The sequence below is a fragment of the Eumetopias jubatus genome, unplaced genomic scaffold (assembly GCF_037043125.1).
Source record: "Eumetopias jubatus isolate StellerSeaLion01/CBP00866 unplaced genomic scaffold, mEumJub1_p1.0 scaffold_6, whole genome shotgun sequence".
In the NCBI taxonomy this organism is placed as follows: Eukaryota; Metazoa; Chordata; class Mammalia; order Carnivora; family Otariidae; genus Eumetopias; species Eumetopias jubatus.
This window is the reverse complement of record NW_028274812.1, coordinates 13,346,772-13,367,705: the sequence shown is the minus strand read 5'-3', so window position 1 is coordinate 13,367,705 and position 20,934 is coordinate 13,346,772. Positions and strand designations below refer to the sequence as shown.

The 20,934-nt window shown below is 40.3% G+C and overlaps 1 protein-coding gene and 1 pseudogene across 5 annotated transcripts in view; both read right to left on the bottom strand.

The window, feature by feature from the left end:
• IPCEF1 (interaction protein for cytohesin exchange factors 1) overlaps window positions 1–20,934 on the bottom strand; it is a 181,346-nt gene that overhangs the window by 25,036 nt on the left and 135,376 nt on the right. For all 5 annotated transcript variants that reach the window (XM_088023830.1, XM_088023831.1, XM_028103396.2 and 2 more), the window contains 3 exons: window positions 20,389–20,447; window positions 18,999–19,087; window positions 319–676 (listed from right to left, as the gene is read on the bottom strand). In XM_088023830.1, coding sequence (XP_087879956.1) covers window positions 319–676; window positions 18,999–19,087; window positions 20,389–20,447 — 506 coding nt within the window. The remainder of the gene's footprint in view (window positions 1–318; window positions 677–18,998; window positions 19,088–20,388; window positions 20,448–20,934) is intronic.
• Window positions 10,699–10,819, bottom strand: LOC114209365 (U6 spliceosomal RNA; annotated as a pseudogene).

Here is a 20,934-nt window from a genome sequence, read left to right as displayed (position 1 = left end):
TAATCACCACAAGCTCCAGGACATAGGACATGGGACCAAAAAGGAGTCAAGCTTTTCCTCAGATCGGTGGAAAATCACATGTCTCATCACTATAAGCATGTGGCCAGTGACACTTACAGGGGTAATTAATGGTCTTGAAGCTGGAGTCTTCCACATACAGACTCCCCTACAGAAGCAGCCCTTGGGCTTAGCCCCACCTGACTGTTTAATTATTGAATCATCATCCATGCCTTTCAACATTCTCTTTACAAATTAGAGTTCTATATCCATACGCAAATATTCATTCTCTAGAAAAGAATAAATAACTTCTTGGTTTACCTCTGTCCGCCATCTTTGATCCAGTGGGCTTGTCTGGGACAATAAGATGGTCCAGGTTGCTATTCAGTGAAGAAGTGTCATCACTAGACAGAGAGTTCAAAAATCCACTTTCTGATGTGGCAAAGCTGTTGTCCAGAGCCCTGCAACTGTTTGCCTCTGAGGGTGCAGGTGAGTGAACATGCACAGCAAATGTTATAGACTGTCCCTCAACGTCAGCACCGGTGGAACTATTCACCATGTCGATCCAGGACTGTCTCTCTCTAGATAAGGAGGCCAAACTGCTGTGTGTCTTTATTGTACTTCCCGAGGAAGAGGAAGAACAGGATTTGGGTGAAGAGGAAGATGCCTGCTGTGCAGCCTGTTTCACAAATAAAACCAAAAAAAGAATAAAATAAATCATGATTAAACTGGCACTCTCTACTTTCCATTTTCAGTGAAGGCACACCAATGTTTCAGAAACAAATTATTAGTAACAAATCATTTTTAAAACCATTCACAAGTTTTGGGTTCATTTTTTTTCATTTCTTTTACCAACTGTAATTCAGAATAAAAGCGTTTTGTTCTCGTATTTAACCCTTTTATTCCAAACAGCTGAAGACACCATATTTAACTTTGTATCTCAGTGATGGGGGAAGAGCTGCCTTGGCCCTTGCGTAAGACCTTAATTCTCACACTTCATGTGAGGATTATTAGTACAATCCCTTTTTATTCTGCTTGAGTTAAATTTGCTATAAGGGGAAAGCAATAATTCTTAAGCTTCCTCATTATTTAATTTGAAGATTCTTTAACATATCACAGGAAATTCCATTATAAAACTTTTACAAAGACTTGATAAAATACAGAGAGAGAATTGCCCTTTTGTATTCCGTATTTCCATTAGTTGCCACAAGGGATGAAGTTAAGATTATATTTAAATTTAAATTCCATTCTACTTCTTATGGATCTACGTCCCCATGTTTAACTGACATGCTGGAGACTCAGTTGTGTGCTATAATGTCTTATTAAAGAAGATACTGAAGAAACCTAAACTAGTCTAAAGAATCAGAAGAAAAATGTATGATATTTATATTCACATGACAAGAACTATGATGCCATTGCCCAAACCAATTTGTATAGCTTTAAATTCTCTGTTTTAGGATTTGAAAGACCTCCATAACATGATTTACCCTATTCTTCAATGCTCCCTAGAAATGTAAAATGCCCCTTTGGGGGATTCTTTGAAATACTGAAGGATACTTTGAGCAAAAAAATAGATTGTAATTGATTACTGAATTCTCACTGATTGAGCAGAAATTCTTGAGGAAGGTAATTAAGAGAAAGAAAACAAAAGCTGAAGCCGGACAGGAATATTAACTGAGTGGAGACTACAAATGTGTACAAAGTACATATATTTAAGTTCTCCAATATCATTTACATATTTCTTAGCACACATCTACCAATAGCTCATAACTACATAGGTGAAATCATGTTAGCTCATTAGCTCTTTAATAATTTAAAACCTTTAATAAACTTTGGGGCACCTGGGTGGCTCCGATGGTTAAGCGTCTGCCTTCAGCTCAGGTCATGATCCCAGGGTCCTGGGATCGAGCCCTACATCGGGCTCCCTGCTTGGCGGGGAGCCTGCTTCTCCCTCTCCCTCTACTCTTCCCCCTGCTTGTGCTCTCTTGCTCTATCAAATAAATAAATAAAATCTTTAAAAAAAATAAAACCTTTAATAAACTTTGACCAAAAAGAATCCATTTGCACGCTCTTCATTTCATTAAAGAGAAACCGGGAGACTAGGAAAGATGGCGGAGGAGTAGGTGACCCTATTTCAACTGGTCCCCAGAACTGAGCTGGATATCTACCAGACCACCCTGAGCACCCACGAAATCTGCCTGAGATATAAGAAGATCTGGACCTCTACAAACAGAATATCGCAGGCTGTTGGTTTCGAGGTACGAAGCGGGGAGCCGTGATTCCGCCGGCAGAGCAGATATCGGACGATAAACGGCAGCGGGAGGGAGCCTGGCCGTGGGGATCCTACACCTCCGGTGAGCGACAGCCCGGAGCGCTGGGGACCGGGCACAGACGAGCAGACTGGCAGCAGCGGGGAAAGGACTTTAGGGCAGCCCCCAGGTGGAAACCCGGAGCGGAGGGGTCCCGAGTGCGAACTGGGAGCGGCTGGCGGTTTTAGAAGCACAAAGGGCAGAGACGTGCTCCGACCTGGAGGCAGGACTGGGGGCGCTGCGGAAGGGCACACATCCCAGGCCGCTGCAGTTTATAGCAGCACAGACAGAAACGGAGATGATGTGGCCTGGAGAGCTCACTGAAGAACAGACTGCTGTCTCTCTGCTCTGAGGCAGAGGGCTGGAAACAGTCTCTTCTGCTCTGACTCTCGGAAAAGATGCGGAAAGCCGCCAGGGAAAGCCACCAGAGAACAAAAGCCCCAAAAACTGATTCCCGCTGAGCCCATCCCCCGCCACAGGGGGGCAGGGCAACTCCGCCCAAACAGGGTTGCCTGAGTAACAGCGCGGCAGGCCCCTCCCCCAGAAGACCGGGTGGGAAAACAAGAGGCAAGCAACCTTAAGGTCCCAAGAAAACAGGTGCATCTTGCTTGGGTTCTGGTCAATATTCGGACTCTATACAGTCCCTCAAACACCCATCAACAGAATGACTAGGAGGAGGAGCCCCCAAAATAGAAAGGACTCAGAGATTATGACCTATGCTGCAGATTTACAATTGGATGCAGATATACCAAGATGTCGGAGATGGAATTCAGGCTAGCAATTGTGAAGACAATGGCTAGAATGGAGAAATCAACTAATGGCAACATAGAGTCTCTAAGGGCAGAAATGGAAGCTGAATTGGCAGAACTTAAAAATGCTATCAATGAGATCCAATCCAATCTAGATAATCTAACAGCTAGGGTAACTGAGGCAGAAGAACGAATAAGCAACCTAGAAGACAATATAATAGATAAAAAGGGAAAAGAGGAGGCCAGGGAAAAACAACTCAGAATCCATGAAAATAGAATCAGAGAAATAAGTGACACCACGAAGCGTTCCAATGTCAGCATAATTGGAATCCCAGAGGGAGTGGAGAGAGAGAGGACTAGAAGATGTATTTGAGCAAATCGTAGCTGAGAACTTCCCTAATCTGGGGAATGAAACAAACATTCATGTCCTAGAGGCAGAGAGGACCCCTCCCAAGATCAAGGAAAACAGGCCAACACCCCGGCATGTAATAGTAAAACTTGCAAATCTTAGAACCAAGGAAACCATCTTAAGGGCAGTTAGGGGGAAGAGATTCCTTACGTACAGAGGGAGGCACATCAGAATAACATCAGACCTATCCACAGACACCTGACAAGCCAGAAAGGCCTGGCAAGACATATTCAGGGTACTAAATGAGAAGAATGCAACCAAGAATACTTTATCCAGCGAGGCTTTCATTTAGAATGGATAGAGAGATGCAGAGCTTCCACAACCGGCAGAAACTGAAAGAATATGTGACCACTAAGCCGGCCCTTCAAGAAATATTAGGGGGCGTTCTATAAAAGGAGAAAGACCCCAAGAGTGATATACAACAGAAACTTAAAGGGACAATCTATAAAAACAACGTCTTCACAGGCAACATGATGACAATTAATTCATATCTTTCAATAATCACTCTCAACGTGAATGGCCTAAATGTTCCCATAAAACGGCACAGGGTTGCAGACTGGATAAAAAGACAGGACCCATCCATATGCTGCCTACAAGAGACTCATTTTGAACCTAAAGATACACCCGGACTGAAAGTGAAGGGATGGAGATCCATCTTCCATGCCAGCGGACCTCAAAAGAAAGTTGGGGTAGCAATTCTTGTATCAGACAAATTAGATTTTAAACTAAAGTCTGTAATTAGAGATACAAAAGGACACTATGTCATTCTTAATGGGTCTATCCAACAAGCAGATCTAACAACTGTAAATATCTACGCCCCCAACATGGAAGCAGCCATGTACATAAGCCAACTGTTAACCAAAATAGAGTCATATTGATAACAATACGTTAATTGTAGGAGACCTCAATACTCCACTCTCAGCAATGCACAGATCATCTAAGCAGAAAATCAACAAGGAAACAAGAGCTTTGAATGATACACTGGATCAGATGGAACTCATAGATATTTACAGAACATTCCACCCTAAAACAACAGAATACTCTTCTCGAGTGCACATGGAAGTTTCTCCAGAATAGACCGCATACTGGGTCACAAAACAGGTCTCAACCGATATCCAAAGGTTGAGATTATTCCGTGCATATTCTCAGACCACAGTGCTTTAAAACTGGAACTCAATCACAAGAAAAAATTTGGCAGAAATTCAAACACTTGAAAGCTAAAGACCACTCTGCTCAAGAATGTTTGGGTCAACCAGGAAATCAAAGAAGAACTTAAACAATTCATGGAAATCAATGAGAATGAAAACACATCGGTCCAAAACCTATGGGATACTGCAAAGGCTGTCCTAAGGGGGAAATACATAGCCATCCAAGCCTCACTCAAAAAAAACAGAAAAATCCCGAATTCACCAACTAACTCTACACCTTAAAGAACTAGAGAAAAAGCAACAAATGATGCCTAAGCCACGCATTAGAAGAGTAATAATAAAAATTAAAGCAGAGATCAATGAATTGGAAACCAGAAACACAGTAGATCAGATCAACGAAACTAGAAGTTGGTTCTTTGAAAGAATTAATAAGATCGATAAACCACTGGCCAGACTTATCCAAAAGAAAAGAGAAAGAACCCATATTAATAAAATTATGAATGAAAGGGGAGAGATCACGACTAACACCAAGGAAATAGAAACAATTATTAGAAATTATTATCAACAACCATATGCCAATAAACTGAGCAATCTGGATGAAATGGAGGCCTTCCTGGAAACCTATAAGCTGCCAAGACTGAAACAGGAAGAAATTGACAACCTGAATAGGGCAATAACCAGTAACGAGATTGAAGCAGTGATCAAAAACCTCCCAAAAAACAAGAGTCCAGGGCCTGATGGATTCCCTGGGGAATTCTACCAAACATTCAAAGAATAATACCTATTCTACTGAAGCTGTTTCAAAAAATAGAAACAGAAGGAAAACTTCCAAACTCATTCTATGAGGCCAGCATTACCTTAATCCCCAAACCCAGGCAAAGACCCCATCAAAAAGGAGAATTTCAGACCGATATCCCTGATGAATATGGATTCCAAAATCCTCAACAAAATCCTAGCTAATAGGATCCAACAATACATTAAAAGGATCATCCACCACGACCAAGTGGGATTTATCCCCGGGATGCAAGGGTGGTTCAACATTCACAAATCAATCAATGTGATAGAACACATTAATAAGAGGAGGGAGAAGAACCATATGGTCCTCTCAATTGATGCAGAAAAAGCATTTGACAAAATACAACATCCTTTCCTGATTAAAACTCTTCAGAGTATAGGGATAGAGGGAACATTCCTCAAGTTCATAAAATCCATCTACGAAAAACCCACAGCAAATATCATCCTCAATGGGGAAAAGCTGAGAGCCTTTCCCTTAAGATCAGGAACACGTCAAGGATGCCCACTCTCACCACTATTGTTCAACATAGTACTAGAAGACCTAGCAACAGCAATCAGACAACAAAAAGAAATAAAAGGTATTCAAATTGGCAAAGAAGAAGTCAAACTCTCTCTTTTCACAGACGACATGATACTTTATGTGGAAAACCCAAAAGACTCCACCCCCAAATTACTAGAACTCATACAGCAATTCAGTAATGTGGCAGGATACAAAATCAATGCACAGAAATCAGGTGCTTTCTTATACACTAACAACGCAACTGTAGAAAGAGAAATTAGAGAAACAATTCCATTTACAATAGCACCAAAAACCATAAGATACCTCGGAATAAACCTAACCAAAGAGGTAAAGGATCTATACTCTAGAAACTACAGAACACTCATGAAAGAAATTGAAGAAGACACAAAAAGATGGAAAAATATTCCATGCTCATGGATCGGAAGAATAAACATTGTTAAAATGTCTATGCTACCCAGAGCAATCTATACCTTCAATGCCATCCCGACCAAAATTCCAATGACATTTTTCAAAGTGCTGGAACAAACAATCCTAAAATTTGTATGGAATCAAGAAAAGACCCCGAATCGCCAAGGAAATGTTCAAAAAGAAAAACAAAGCTGGGGGCATCATGTTGCCCGATTTCAAGCTATTAATTACAAAGCTGTGATCACCAAGACAGCATGGTACTGGCACAAAAACAGACATATAGACCAATGGAACAGAATAGAGAGCCCAGATATGGACCCTCAACTCTATGGTCAAATAATCTTTGACAAAGCCAGAAAAAACATGCAATGGAAAAAAGACAGTCTCTTCAATAAATGGTGCTGGGAAAATTGGACAGCCACATGCAGAAGAATGAAACTTGACCATTCTCTAACACCATTCACAAAGATAAACTCAAAGTGGATGAAAGACCTCAATGTGAGACACAAATCCATGAAAATCCTAGAGGAGAACATAGGCAGTAACCTCTTTGACATCATCCACAGCAACTTTTCAAGATACATCTCCAAAAGCTAGTGAAACAAAAGCCAAAATGAACTGTTGGGGACTTCATCAAGATAAAAAGCTTCTGCACAGCAAAGGAAACAGTTAACAAAACAAAGAGGCAACCCCCAGAATGGGAGAAGATATTTGCAGATGACACTACAGATAAAGGGCTGGTATCCAAGATCTATAAAGAACTTCTCAAACTCAACACCCAAAAAACAAATAATCAAGTCAAAAAGTGGGCAGAAGATATGAAAAGACACTTCTCTGAAGAAGACATACAAATGGCTAACAGACACATGAAAAAATGTTCATCATCATTAGCCATCAGGGAAATTCAAATCAAAATCACATTGAGATACCACCTTATACCAGTTAGAAGGGCAAAAATGGACAGGGAAAGAAACAACAAATGTTGGAGAGATTGTGGAGAAAGGGGAACCCTCTTACACTGTTGGTGGGAATGCAAGTTGGTACAGCCACTTTGGAAAACAGTGTGGAGGTGCCTCAAAAAGTTAAAAATAGAGCTACCCTATGACCTAGCAATTGCACTCCTGGGTATTTACCCCAAAGACACAGATGTAGTGAAAAGAAGGGCCACATGCACCCCAATGTTCATAGCAGCAATGTCCACAATAGCCAAACTGTGGAAAGAGCCGAGATGCCCTTCAACAGATGAATGGATAAAGAAGATGTGGGTCCATATATACAATGGAATATTACTCCGCCATCAGAAAGGATGAATACCCAACTTTTACATCAACATGGATGGGACTGGAGGAGATGATGCTAAGTGAAATAAGTCAAGCAGAGAAAGTCAATTATCATATGTTTTCACTTATTTGTGGAACATCAGGAATAACATGGAGGACATTAGGAGAAGGAAGGGAAAAATGAAAGGGGGTGGGAATTGGAGGGAGAGACGAACCATGAGAGACTATGGACTCTGAGAAACAATCTGAGGGTTCTAGAGGGGAGCGGGGAGGGGGGATTGGTTAGCCCAGTGCTGGGTATTAAGGAGGGCACGTACTGCATGGAGCACTGGGTGTTATACGAAAACAATGGATCGTGGATCACCACATCAAAAACTAATGATGTATTGTATGGTGACTAACATAACATAATAAAATTTAAAAAATAAATAATAAACAAACAAACAAATAAATAAAGAGAAACCAAAAATTGCACCCAGACTATGAGAAGTAGGTTGATGATACAGGGTCTTCTGAAAACAGTTCCTAACATACAGTGCAGGAGTGAATAAGAGTTCTTGGCAAAATGTTCATCCCCCCATGGACAAAACATCAATGCAACATCACCAATCACCCTCTCTCAGAAAGGACTTCATTTATTCCAAGATTCTATCCTTGTTTCATTTTGATGGTAAAATATATTCCTTCTTTTGGAAAACGGTGATAGATGTTAGTTTTTGTCTTTTTAAAGTACTTTTTAATGTCCTACATAGCAAAATAAAAATTTGGCAACTATATGTTGTTCCTTCATTTTTAATTTTATTTGTCAATAAAATCCCAAAATCTAGACAACAGAGACAACAGTGCTCTCTGGGTCACCTTATATCTCCAATGGCAGATGAGACAGAGAAGGCATTTTATGGTTCAGGTTCATCAATTTCAAGCACTCAAAACTACAAAGAAGTGGTAGGAAGGCAATTGTTAGTGGGAAGAAGTCAAAGAGCAAACTCGGATTTTCTCCCAAAAACCTCAGAATCATTGCAACCAACTCAGAATGGTTGATTTTGTTTCCATCCAGTATGATCCCAAGAATTTTGCAGGTTCTAAACTCTGAGTTCTGATGGGAAAAGCCAGTATTTACCCAATGTATGCTCAATTTGCTGAACACTAGACATGCATTGTCAAATAATCAGAGTCCATTTTTTAGGAACATGACATTAAGATATCCAGTTAAGGATATCTGGCTTAGACTGAGACACCTGGGTGGCTCAGTGGGTTAAGCATCTGCCTTCAGCTCAGGTCATGATCCTGGGGTCCTGGGATCGAGCCCCGCATCGAGCTCCCTGCTCAGTGGGGAGCCTGCTTTTCTCCCTCTTGCTGCTCCCCCTGCTTGTGCTCTCTCTCTCCCTCCCTCTCTCTCTGAAATAAATAGAAATCTTTAAAAAAAAAAATATCCAGTTAAGATACTAGCTCATCACATACACCTTATTTGTACATATATATATTTGTATATATTTGTACAGACATGAAAACTTTCCATTCAGGAATGTGTCAATGGCTTACAAATCAGTGGCCTTAAATCATTCAGATCATTTAACAACTAAGAGATTAAGAATCTGTAATTCACTAAGTAAAACCTTAGTTATCCAGAGGAGATAATGCACAGCCCCCAAGCTGTCCAAATAAATGCTAAGACTTATTTACTACTCATCAGAATGATCTACGAAATAAATACCAACAAAAATACCATTCAGACGTAGTCCTGACGCATTCCCCCATTTTTAGCTATTTTAGTAAAACTTGGCTTTAGTGGGGACAGATTCCTTTTCTGAAAAGAGACCAAGTACAAGGTTTTCCTGTCGCTCCTGTTGATATTTCTGTAATTTGATCAGCAAAATGGGCTATTTGAGCAAAAGCCTGTGCACATAGCTACTGTAGCACTTTTCCCATAAGCCTTTTTGGACCTCAAAACTCTGCTTAATGGGCCAAGGAAAGACATTTTCACTGAGCATCAGAAATTTCTGTGAAGTATATCCCTTTTTGGAGGTACTACTCAAACACAACTCAAATGTTTTCAATCCATCGTCTCTATTCTTGTGCCATGTAACATTTAGAAATTTGATCTTTAAATGGAAAAAGAGTGAGCAAGAAAAAACAAGGAAGAACTAGAGAGACGGAAAGAGAAAATGAGAAAAAAGATGATGTGTATCAGGCCAGAGGGAGCTTTTATTAGAAGAGAGGTTAGCAAAATAGGAATCAAAGTGATCTTGGAGTGCCGTCACAGAGGGCTGAATATGGAAATACTCTTTATAGATACTGTGGTGCTAAATCACAGGTCATTATTTCTACCACTGTGTAGCTACCAACAGCCACAGTCAAAGAGAGAACATTTAGCTCAGTGCCTTCTATGAACCATCCATGTAATATACTCACAAAACTTCTCGCTGCAAATCTAACGAAGGTAGAAAGAAGTGACAGTCTTTCCCGGACTAACACAAGCCCATCCCTCAGTATCAGTTCAAAGACTGCCTCCTCCAGGAAGCGTTCAGTGGGCTCAAGGCCAGGTGGGTACCTCTGCATGGTGTTCCCAGGCTTCCTTCTATCCTATCAGGTGGAATATCACTTTATTTGTCAACTAATACTATAACTGCTGACAGACTTGTTCATTTTTTTTTTTTTTGTGAGCTACTTGAGAACAGGCTGTTTTTAACTATTATTTTTGCCTATTTTTTTATATCTGTACCCGACATATAGTTGGTAATAAATTAATGCCAATACCAAATGGTCTAGAAGAAAAACAGCACAGAGTAGTTCAGTCTCTTATGGAGGAACGCCCCAAAATTCTTTGTAGAATTGCTACAAATGATTTATCCTAACCCCAGGATCTAGGAGTGACTGTCACTGATTATAATGCAAATACTCCCACAAAATGTTCTCATGATCACAAACAAAATTATTATTTTATCTATTAGAGGTTAATAATTGCATGGTGGTTTCATTCATTTCAGAACATTTGGGTTTTAAAGATTTTACTTTTTTAATGAGAAAATTTAAAGGCATCTTAAAGATCTAAGTTTTAATGAAGAGACTATATGATTAAGGTAAAAAATCAATATTGCGTTTTCCCATTTTCTTCACGGATTTGCATGTCATCCTTGCACAGGGGCCATGCTAATCTTCTCTGTATCATTCCAATTTTCATATATGTGCTGCCAAAGTGAATACACTTTTTCCCATTTAATGTATATTTTTTTATTTAAATTCCAGTTACTTAACATACAGTGTAACATTAGTTTCAGGTGTAGAATTTAGTGATTCAACACTTACATAAGATATTTGTATTTATCAAAGAAGCTCAGTTCAAATGCTGATTAGCTCTAAAATCCTTTTCTTTGAATTGTTTAAAAACACAAATTTGACATAGGGAAAAACAGTTTAAAAGATAGCCACCAACATTCTGGAATTAGGAAGAAGTGAGTCGGCATATAAATGTTAAGCAACATTGGTCAAAGCGTATTTAAAAAAAAAAGAAAGAAAATACAGGAATAACTTAAGACTAAACATAACAAAACCAAACAAGGAAAAAAAAAAAAGGGGAACGTACCCATATGGCTTTTCTTCTCTTTTATTGACCACATTAATAAAAACAAACCAGCCAATTGCTGCTAAACCCTAGGAAGTCATCTCTGTATTTCTACCATATGCTAGTAGAAGCGTTCCTCTAAAAACCCAGATACCTTGTAGAGCACGCAGCGCCATCTGACCCGGCCTCTGCGTGGCCCTGGGGAATGAGGCAGCCGCGGACCTGCTCCTCCCTCCAACCCCTTGTACCCAAGTGACCTTGAAGAAGTCACTTTGGCTCTAAGTGCTGTTCCTCTGACTTTCTCCTACCGCCATTACCCAACCCCTCCCTACCCTAGTCCATCTTCCAAACAGTGACTACAGGGCTTCTTCTTTTTTTAAAGATTTTATTTATTTATTTGAGAGAGAGAGAGAGTGAGAGGGAGCGGGGGCAAGCACGAGCAAGGGGGAGGGGCAAAGAGAGAGGGAGGAGCAGGCCCCCCGCGGAGCAGGGATCCCGATGCGGGACTCGATCCTAGGACCCTGGGACCATGACCTGAGCCGAAGGCAGACGCTTAACAGACTGAGCCACCCAGGCGCCCCTAGAGTATTTCTAAAACATAAAATAGATTACAATATTCCCCTGCTGAAAATCCTCTAATAACTGCCCATCACAAATAGAAAAATAGCCACAGTCCTCATTATAGCTGAGAAGGCCTAGTGGACCCCTATCTGCCCCGCCAGCTACATCTCCCTCCACCTCCCCCTCCCTCTCCTTTCTGGTCACAGCGGCCTTCTTTCCATCCCTTGAGCACAGGTTTTTTTTTGCCAGAAACGTTCTCTCTGTGGATTTCTGGGTGGCACTTCCTTCTCACCATTTTGGTGTCAATTCAAGTATCAGGAGGCTCTTCCCTGACGGTCACAAATATCCTCCCCACCCTCAACCCCAGCCACTCCCTAGCACATTACCCCTGTTTATCTTCTTCACAGCATTTATCAGCACTTGAGACTAACTGTTTGAATTACAAATCCGTTGCGCCTCTTCCTCAACTTAGAACTTAGCCTGCTCTGGGGCAAAGGTACTGTCTATTTCAATTCAGCATTCTCTTATCTGCAACAGGACCTGGCACTTGGTCGATACACAAAAAAAGTATTAGCTGCCTGCCTGACTGACTCATATTTATCAAGAGGAGCAAATGGGATAACATGAAAGAATATTCTTAGTAAAAGATGAAGTTAAGCTTGCAAAGGATATTTGTGATAGTTATACTTATTTCTCTTTGGCTTCCTCGTTTGTAAAATGCAGAACTTCCGTCAAAGTCAAATGAAATCATCTTCCTCAAAGCCACGTGAAAGTACTAGACAAATGTAAAGTAGTTATGTTCTAATTCACATGGAGAAATAACAGTAGAGCAAGAAATCAGCAGAAAATGGGGATGAAGTTACAATTACCCACTTGCCCATTTATCGGTCCATTAAATAAAGATTTCTTCCATTTCAAATTGTGGTAGGCACAGTCATAAATGTTGTGGGTAAGAAAAAAGATATTGGACACTGCCTCTGACTTTAAGAATTTAATAATTAGAAGGGCACCTGGGTGGCCGACTCTTGGTTTCGGCTCAGGTCATGATCTCAGGGTCCTGGGATCGAGGCCCGCATCGGGCTCCACACTCAGAGGGCAATCTGTTTGAGATTCTCTCTCCCCCTCTCCTCTGCCTCTCCCCTTGCTTGCATGTGTGCTCTCTCTCCAAATTAAATAAACAAATCTTAAAAAAAAAAAGAATTGAATAATTAGAGAAATAAGCCAGAAACACAAAATCTGTAGTTCAAGGCAAATGATAATATGAAAAATGCCCCCGCCCCCCGCCCCCCAAAAATAGGAACATAAAGAGTTCAGAAGAGGGCAGGATTATCCTGATTTAGAGGACCAGGGAAGCTTTAGTGAGGGAAGTCACATTTGACCTGGAGATGGCAGAACTAGGGTGGGAGCACACGGTCCCTACCAGTGGAGAAACTTTATCAGTGCAAGTGCAAGAGCAGAAAAGTCTGGAAAGCTTTGGGGAGACAGCAGGCAGTTTACTGGGCTGCTGAGAAAGGAGAAATCAACAATAAGACCGTAATGACAGCTGGAAGTAAACCCAAGGGCCTTAAATACCACACCAACAAGTCGAGAATTAACTTGATAAGCAACGAGGAGTCACTGGAAGGTTTTGTGCAGGTGAATCAATACCATCAGAACTGAGCTTTGGGATGACTGATCTGAACATGGTTTTTTAAGAGGAGAGAGATATTAGAGACAGAGAAAGAAAAATACCTGCTGTTTCTATAACTTGGGCAAGAGCGACTGTAGGCCCCAACTGGGACAGCAGCAGCGGGAATGGGAATGGAAGGCATGAGGGGTTGGGGGCAGCCCCATGCCTTGTGATGGACTGCCTGAGGAGGAGTCTGAAATAAACTGCTGAAGCAAAGGACAAAGATGTAAATGCTAATTTTAGAAGTCTTGAAATCAGGCGCACCTGAGTGGCTCAGTCAGCTAAGGAGCCGACTCCTGATTTCGGCTCAGACTGTGATCTCAGGGTTGTGAGATGGAGCCCTGCATCGGGCTCCATGCTCAGCAGGGACTCTGCTTCTCTCCCTCTCCCTCTGCTCCTCCCCCCACTAGGGAACTCATTCTCCCTCCCTCTCTCTCTCTCTCTCTCAAAAAAATAAATCTTAGGGGCACCTGGGTGGCTCAGTTGGTTAAGCGACTGCCTTCGGCTCAGGTCATGATCCCGGAGTCCCGGGATCGAGTCCCACATCGGGCTCCCTGCTCGGCGGGGAGTCTGCTCCTCCCTCTGACCCTCTTCCCTCTCGTGTTCTCTATCTCTCATTCTCTCTCTCTCAAATAAATAAATAAAATCTTTAAAAAATAAAAATAAAAAATAAATCTTAAAAAAAAGAAGAAGAGACGTCTTGAAATCAGTTAAATGTTCAAGCATAGAGCTTGCGACAATTCCTGCAGGGATGAATTTTCTTTCTACCTTTACCTAGCTTGTATTTGTAGTGACTGATAATTTTTCATGCAATTATCTCACTTGTGAGCATTTCTGTTATATGGTACACGTATCGAAAGATCAAGTGACTTTAGTAAACAGCTGTGTGAGATTCGTCCTACCAAAATTAATTTGAATTTCTAAAACTGATTTTACCCCTTTCTGTGTTTCATTTTTGACTTCCTCCTCTGCCACTGGCCAAGGGGCCATGGTCTACAGTGCTCATTTTTATTTACGGTTCCTTTCGTTGGCTTTAGATGATATTTTTCATCATTTAGCTATAAAAGGAATTGTACTTTTAAAAAGCATCAAAATATGAGGACGACCATGTTAAAATAATCTACAGGAGCTGTCTGAAGCTGCAGTTTATAAGTACTTACCTTCTCAGTTTTTCTCCTATCTGATCCACTCACTGGGGGGTCTACCTTCCAACCAAGTTCAAAACTCTGCCCATTCCATTTTTCAATTATGTTCTGACCTGCATCACCACCATCTCCCACACTAGATTATTGCAACCCTCCCTTTGATTTCTTTGCTTCTATCCTACCCTCCTCCCACCTCCGAGGGTCTCTCCCACACAGTATCCTGAGCGGTCCTTTTAAGAGGGAAACTGATCACATCACTCCTCTGCTCAAAACTCCCAAAGGCTCCCTAAGTAACTCAAAATATCAAAGTCCTTGCGCGGCCCTGGGGCTCTACATGGTATGGTCAACCACTACCCTCCAAGCTCATTTCCTGCTATTCTCATCTTAACTCATCCTGCTTCAGCCACACTGACCTCCCTGCCCTGCTACCTATGCACCAAAGAGATCTTGTCTCTAACTGTTCCCTCTGCTTAGAAAACTCCTTCCCAAACATCCACCTGACTGTCTCTCACACCACCTTTCAAGAGTTTTGCTCAGACCTCTCACTCAGGCCTCTCCTGGCTACTCTGTTCACAGCCACAACCCCACCTCCAGCACCCCTATCTCCCCATATTCACCGTACTCTATTTCTACTACATAGCAGATAATTTACTTAGTATGTTGATTATTTATTATATTATAGAGACTATATTATCGTCTCTCTCAACTAAAACTGACTCCATGAAGAAATAAATTGTCTTTATTTACTCATGTGTCCCAAATATTTAGAACAGTGGCTCTCAACAAAATTTGTTAAATGAATGAACAAGCATATAAACATAGATCGAGGTACCAGACAATGCTTGTTCATAATTAAACTTAGAGAACAAACATGTGTAACCAATTTTTAATGATGGTTAAGCTCCTAAATCACTTTGTAACTTATTACTGAGTTGAAATGTGAATGAAGTCAGGTCCTTTTTTGTTCTTTTGTGGGTTTCAAGGAATCATGGATTTCAAGGAATCATAGATACTGATTTCTACAGAGAAACTTCCCAAGTGAAATCTACATGGTCTCTTTTAAGCCTTTTTAGTTAAGCCTGTCAAAAGGCCCCCCATTTCTAATTTCTCTGTGAATCAATGGATGTCCTTTCCACTCTCCAACCTATGAAGTCTTCTCAAGAAGAAGCAACATAAACAGAAACCTCTTGTTCCTTCAGAGAAGACCCTGAAGTGTTCTTTATTCTCTCGTGGAAGGTGGTGCCACCCTCTAGAAGCAGAGGTCCAAACTGGTCTGCTGCTGAACTCTTACAGTTTGCAGCCATTAGAATGACTGGACATTGAATTACATTTTTAATTCCAGATTCTAATTTTTGGGACATAATTTTCTAGAATAGCATTATTTTGTATTTTCAAGTCATCATTCCAAAATGAAAGTTCATTACCAAAAAGATTTTTTAAAGATTTTATTTATTTATTTGACAGAGAGAGACACAGTGAGAGAGGGAACACAAGCAGGAGCAGATGGAGAGGGAGAAGCGCCCCCCAAAATATTTTTTTAAAGCAAGAACTTAGAGAAAAAAAATTTTCACCTAGGCTTATATAGCTCAATCATAGCTAGCCTATGCCAGATTGAGCCAAAACAATAAGTTGATTCATTCTCTGGATAAAAGTTACCATGAGTTCTTCAGTTATCATCTGTTTCAATAAAAAGCTTAAATGTTATTTTAACCAAGTGTCTTGCATGTCTGTTTTTAAGAAACAAGAGGAAACAAAAACAAAATCTGCCTGGAAAATATGTGAGCAGGAGGAACATATTCTGTTTCTAAGGCAAATAAAATCTAACTGTTCAACATGTATCTATTTCCAATATATTTCTTCAGGAAAAAAAAGAAAGTTAGCCTTAGTGGCCTTCCAGAAAAATGCTCAACTTAGAACTTTAAAAAAATAACATTTGATTAATGACTGAGAAATTTTTAAAGAATCCTCCTACTTCAATGACCTAACTTACTGGTCTCATATGCATCCCTTTGTTGGTTTGTTTTGAAACAAGCATTCCATGAGCTTCTACTGTAACATCAGGAAACACTGGCATGGTATCATGCAATTGAGCCATGATCCCTCATCTAAAAAGACAATTTGGTTGCTGTTACTTTCAAGTAGAGTTCTAGATACCTGACGATAAGCTCTTAGTAATCTGTGATACTAGTTGCCCCTAGAAAACTAAAAATCACAGTATGTTAGAACTAAAATAAATCATCTAAGAGTCATGAGGGAGAGGAACAGTAGGAGGGAGAGAAAATTTCAGGAAGAGAAGGATGGAGAACTGACCAAATCATTGTGTGTCACAGGTTAAAATAGGAGAAACAGAAAAGAAGAAAAGACAGGGATAGACAGAGATAGAGACAGACAGAAACAGAAAGAGAGAGAGGGAAGAGAGACAGAGTCAAAGAGAGACAGAAACAGAGAAACTAAACAAAAATATATGCTTCTCTATTAAACTGATGGGGCGCCTGGGTGGCTCAGTTGGTTAAGCGACTGCCTTCGGCTCAGGTCATGATCCTGGAGTCCCGGGATCGAGTCCCACATCGGGCTCCCTGCTCGGCGGGGAGTCTGCTTCTCCCTCTGCCCCTCTTCCCTCTCGTGCTCTCTATCTCTCATTCTCCCTCTCTCTCTCTCTCAAATAAATAAATAAAATCTTTACCAAAAAAAACCCGATGCATGTCTATTTAGTCTTTTCTAAATTCAGAAACTGATTTTTAAAAGAGAAGAAAGACTACATTAAGGGCAAGTTATGAATATATTCAGATAGGATATATTGTAAGTCTAGTTCAAAAACCAGTCTAAATTTTACTATATTCAAAGTTTAATTTTATTTATACGTTGCTTAATTTAATAGACTAGTCCTACTGCATAGAGATTTTGATAAAAACACTCAGTCAACAGATACTTATATCTGGTCTTAGCTGCTAGCTAAGTAAACGAGAAAAGGGACCACAATTCTCCACTGACAAGTGACAATCGTAGAGGTCATCACTTAAATGCTATTTAATACCCTAAATCCAGAAACTGGCAAAACAGAAATAAAGGTGCAAACTTCATCACACAAATAGAAAATTCTGGCAGAGGAGGTTCAAAAGGTGAAGGAGCTGCTGTAACCTATCAGAACCTCTCATCACTTAGGTCTGTGGATGGACAACTACTGTAGCGGGGGTGGGAAGAACACGTACAATAGAACGAGACACACCAGGTTCCCTTCTGAGGTGCCCCGTTCACTGCATGTGTAGCCAGCCCATTCTACCTCTGAACTTCAGTTTCCTAAATCATGAAATGAGGACAGCCATATCTACCTTCCCATGACCTAGCTATAGGAAACAAATTTTGAAATCAGAAACAAAGACACTAACCACAACAGAAGTAATGGATGAATCTGCCACACTGAAATCAAGAACAACTGTCTACAAAAAGAAATCACGAAACCGTCTAAAAAAGTAAAAGCCACGAAACAGAAAAGGAGATGTGCCTCACTTTTACCTGACAAAGAGCTAACGGACAGGCTAATAAAGAAACTTTATAAATACAAAATAATAATAGTAAGACAGCTAAAAATGTGCTAACGACTTAACAGACACTAGACAAAACAAAATCCAAATGGCCAATAAATATGAAGAGATGCTCATTAGTAATCAGGGAAATGCAGGTTAAATAATACTAGGTTTCAGGGTTATTTGGGGATGGGGGCAGTAAATGGTTATATATTTAAAGCACCTACATAAGTCCTGGCACATGGTAGGTAGAAGAACTATAAACGAGCTTTCCCGAAGACCCTTGCTTGAATCCTTCTAGGGGACATCACTATAACACCAACGAGCATCTAAATACAAAGCAACATGCCACAGTCTTAACATCCATTAATAACCTGAACTTACGCTGTATGCTTCCAAAGCTGAGAATTAAACTTGGACTTCTCTCTAGTGAATATACAGAAGAATTATTCCACGTACAGGTTGAATGCACTAACCCCACTCCTGGCTTCCTGATACCTTTTGGACTCTAATTTTCTCTTCATCTACTGCTTTCATCCCCTTAGTGTTCATTCTGCATTGTTATAATGCCTGCGCCCAGGACAAGCACTTTCAATTCTTTCTGAAGACCAGTAGGGTATTAATAAACATTATAAAACAAATCTCTGCAAGCCCTGGCCTATCACCTAGAAGCCCTCTGCATTACCATAAGTCTTGTCAGCACCATATATCTGTGGGTCACACACAAATACACCAAGTTTGTCATACCACGGGGTTGCTATGGAGAAGACTCAAAATCTGAGAACTGCACTTGCTCCTTGGCAAGTACCTTAATTTAGCCCGTTCTAAAAAATTTATTGGCCAAAGTAGATTCTATGCCACTGGAAGGAACGATGTCCCCGCACTTGATCATGACCAATAGACTACTGAGGTCAGTACGTACCAAAGGAGAGAAAGTCTCTGTAGAGTAAGGAGGGGGTGGTGTCTCCACAGCTATTTCGGGGTCCTCCTGTTCACTCTCACTGTAGCATTCTATACAAAAATGAAAATGCTTAATGTTTCAACACTGTCATCACTCATTCCATAATGCATGAGCAGAGGTTTTGCTCTATCTGGCTATTGCAATTCCAATCCGATTCAGAAAGGACTCATCTACTGAGCTACCATTACATAAGAGTGGGAAAAAAATGAATAGCCATATTAGGGTTTCTGCCCTCATGAGTGTCTAACACATAGGAAGAGGACTAACCATAGCTCAGGGAAAATAAAATAATTCCTCAGAAGAGGTGTGAATCATATACTAAGGGATCATAAAATCAGTAGTGATTAACTTTGATCATAGGAGCCATGAGGAGCTGGAAATGGCAGGGTAAGTAAACCATCAACAGTGCACACAGAGTAATGAGAGGACCAAGTCGAGGGTGCAGGCTGAGGCAACTATACGGAGTCCCCTAAGGGATGTGGTAAAAAAAAAAAAAAAAAAAAAAATGAAGCTGAAAGTTGCTTAAGGCCATATCACGGAAGGCCTTAAATACCAGGATAGGGAGAAGATTTTTATATAGTGATTTTTTTTCCTCACAATCTATAAATGCACTTCAAATACACAATGGGCATTGATGTTGCGGCAAAGAGGACCAAGGAGCGGTCAGGACACTGATTTCACTTTTCCATTTCTCAGTCTCAGCTTTTATAATTTTTGCTATCAAAAACCTTCCAATTCCCAAGTTTTATATGGCCTGAGTACTTCAGAAATAGTATCAACTCTGTGACCCCGAACCTAAAGCCTTCTTCTTCTCAATATTCAGGAGTAATTGCATCTTTAAGAAGATTTTGACTCCTGTAGCTTTTGAACCCAGAGAACTACAGGCTGAGCTAAAAATACGGCCTCTGTCCCAATTTGACATTCAGTTTCCGAGCACAAACTTAGAGTAATTAGCCTCAGCACACACCTGGTGGAAATATTAAAATATCAGAGAGGAAACAGTGGGATGAAAGTTATCTGTCTAGATCATGACGAGATCATGTCTCTGAGTAAGAATTCAGTGAGTGGGACAATAAAACATTTACACTGGCAGTTGTTTGAGAGCTCAGTGAAGCCTACAGTTGCTAGTGTGTGGGTGAAGTGTAAAAAGCTTTCTTAGCCAGCATGGGAAGCTCTATTACATGTTGGTGAGTCTGTGTGAATATGTCTGCTTCTACATATTTTCAGATAATTTTAAATGCCAAAGTATGTTTCATTAGACGAGACTATGCATAGAACTTGACATTGTATTTCCAACCTATCTCATCCTAATACTCTTGCTAAATTTTCAGAAATTTAAAATAGAACATACCTTCATCCTTCGTAGCAGAATCATGATGGATTACAGCTATCCCAAGCTTGTTTAACCACCTAAAATTCAAATAGAAAATAAATGCTTAGCTAAAGAGATTGGTCATCTCCTATCCACCCTCCCCCTAGACCCTGAAGTAAGGTCTTGTGCCAGACTTTATAATGCAATTGTCATAATTCTATAGTTTGTCTAAACTTTTCCAGAAACAGCGTGAGTTTGCGGTATTGAAACCTAAAACCACTTGTTTCACAATACTTTCCTTCCTTGGGATATTCTTTGTAAGACAAGAAACAAGGTGGTCCATTATCCAGCTTGCTAAGGTTGGCAATTATGTTAAATATTCTAAATATATGAACAAATATATTTTTGTAGTTGTGCATTTCAAATTTTTAGCAATTTTTAGCAAATTATTAGCAATCCAAACCTCTATCATTGAATTTAGTAACCTGACCATTAACGTCCCATCTCTATAATTCTTAAAATGTAATTTTATTGCACAAAAACAATAAAGAGAAGATGACCCATTTTTAAGACAGGATTTTTATA